The 1,843-nt window shown below is 36.2% G+C and overlaps 1 protein-coding gene across 1 annotated transcript; it reads right to left on the reverse strand.

Moving 5' to 3' along the window:
* Window positions 1-446: 446 nt before the first annotated feature.
* LOC114203331 (olfactory receptor 4A15-like) lies at window positions 447-1,364 on the reverse strand. Its single transcript, XM_028096687.1, has one exon. The coding sequence runs from the start codon at window positions 1,362-1,364 to the stop codon at window positions 447-449; it is 918 nt and encodes a 305-aa protein (XP_027952488.1).
* Window positions 1,365-1,843: the final 479 nt, after the last annotated feature.

Genomic DNA, 1,843 nt, shown 5'->3' on the forward strand with positions numbered 1-1,843 from the left:
ACATATACTTCAAGTATTAATAGGGGCTGTCTTTGTATGGAAGGAGTGAAACCTAGTATTTATGTCACACTTCTTAATTTTTTTCTCAGAAATATATAATGAGCATTATTAATTCTGAAAAAGTACAATTATGTGAGAGAGAAAAATGTGAAAATAGTCTAGTAATGAAAAAAATGTACAGTATTGACTATAGCATAACTCATCACATAGAACATAAACCTATAGTTTCAACAAAGACATTTTATACTCAAAAACTACAAACATATTTTCCTAACAATTTATGAAAATTTTGGAAATCTATTTTGATCATTGGAAGATTTACATCTTAAATGCTTTCATCATACACAAGTTCATTAAACCTGGAGATAAATTTACTACAAATATATAATCCTTTCCTGCATGGAGCAGCTCTTCATTGAAAAAAGGTGACACATTTCTCCTTGGTCTCATTTTCTTCTTCTGGTCCACAGCTTTTTCATGGCATTTTTCATCTCTCCGTTTCTCAGTGTATAGATTAGAGGGTTTAACATAGGGGTGATAACTGTGTAAAACACAGTCAAGAATTTATCAATGTGTAAGGTAGAAGGAGGTCTCACATACATAAAAATGCAGGGGACAAAGAAGAGGACCACCACTGTAATGTGAGAGCCACAGGTGGATAAGGCTTTGCGCCTCCCTTCCTGACTATGGGTCTTCAGAGAGTGCAGAATAACCCCATAGGAAATGAGTAAGACTGTAAAGATGAACACACAGATTGTCCCATCATTGGCAACCACAGTGAGGCCAATAATGTAGGTGTCAGTACAGGCAAGTTTTAATAATGGGTACATGTCACAGATGAAGTGGTCGATGACATTGGGACCACAGAAGGGAAGGTTGTAAACAGAGAGAAGTTTAACTACAGCATGCAAAAAACCTCCAAACCAGGCCAACAGCAGCAACAGAACACATACCCGTTGATTCATGATCGTCAAATAATGCAAGGGTTTGCAGATGGCCACGTAGCGGTCATAGGCCATGACCACCAGAAGTAAAATCTCAGCACCACCAAATAAGTGCCCTATAAAGAGCTGGGACATGCAAGCTTGGAAGGAAATGGTTTTCTCCTCATAGAGTAAGTCTATAATCATATTTGGAGTAACCGTAGTAGAATAAACAGCATCCAAAAATGATAAGTAACCAAGAAAGAAATACATAGGGGCATCCAGGGTTGGGCTGACCACCACAGTCACCACAATGAGTAAGTTGCCCACCATTGTCACAATGTAGATGATCAAGAACACAACAAATAATATTTTCTGACCTTGGAGGCTCTGGGTGAGCCCCAAGAGGACAAACTCAGTCACATTGTTTCTGTGTTCCATATGTCCTTTTGCATGTCCTTATTTCACAGTTCAAGACAAAATTAGCTATAAATATAATGATTACTGGTGATTTCCTGAAATCTTAACACAATTTCTTTTTTCTTTCAACAAATAGGTGTTATAATTTCTTATGTTCCAGTACTTTCAGAAATTATAATACAAGGCTGATTAAAACAAGCTCCCTAACCTCAGCAGTCTTGCAGACTAAGGCAGAGATAAGTCATTAAAGACATTGTGGGAAAAGGACACATTAATAAATAGATGGGTTGCCACAACCAGCTTTTCAACTGGAAGCTAGTAAAATTATACATATGGCGAATTCCTCAGATAAAAATTTAAATGGATTAAGGTTAATGAAAAACTAAAGCAAGATTTTTGTTTACTTCCCAGTTAATAAAAGAGATGGCTTTATAACTTCTAGAATGCTCTTAACTAATAAATGAAACTGATATATTTTACAATATCAAAACATCTCAAGG

This window comes from Eumetopias jubatus, unplaced genomic scaffold, assembly GCF_037043125.1.
Source record: "Eumetopias jubatus isolate StellerSeaLion01/CBP00866 unplaced genomic scaffold, mEumJub1_p1.0 scaffold_13, whole genome shotgun sequence".
NCBI classification, from domain to species: Eukaryota; Metazoa; Chordata; class Mammalia; order Carnivora; family Otariidae; genus Eumetopias; species Eumetopias jubatus.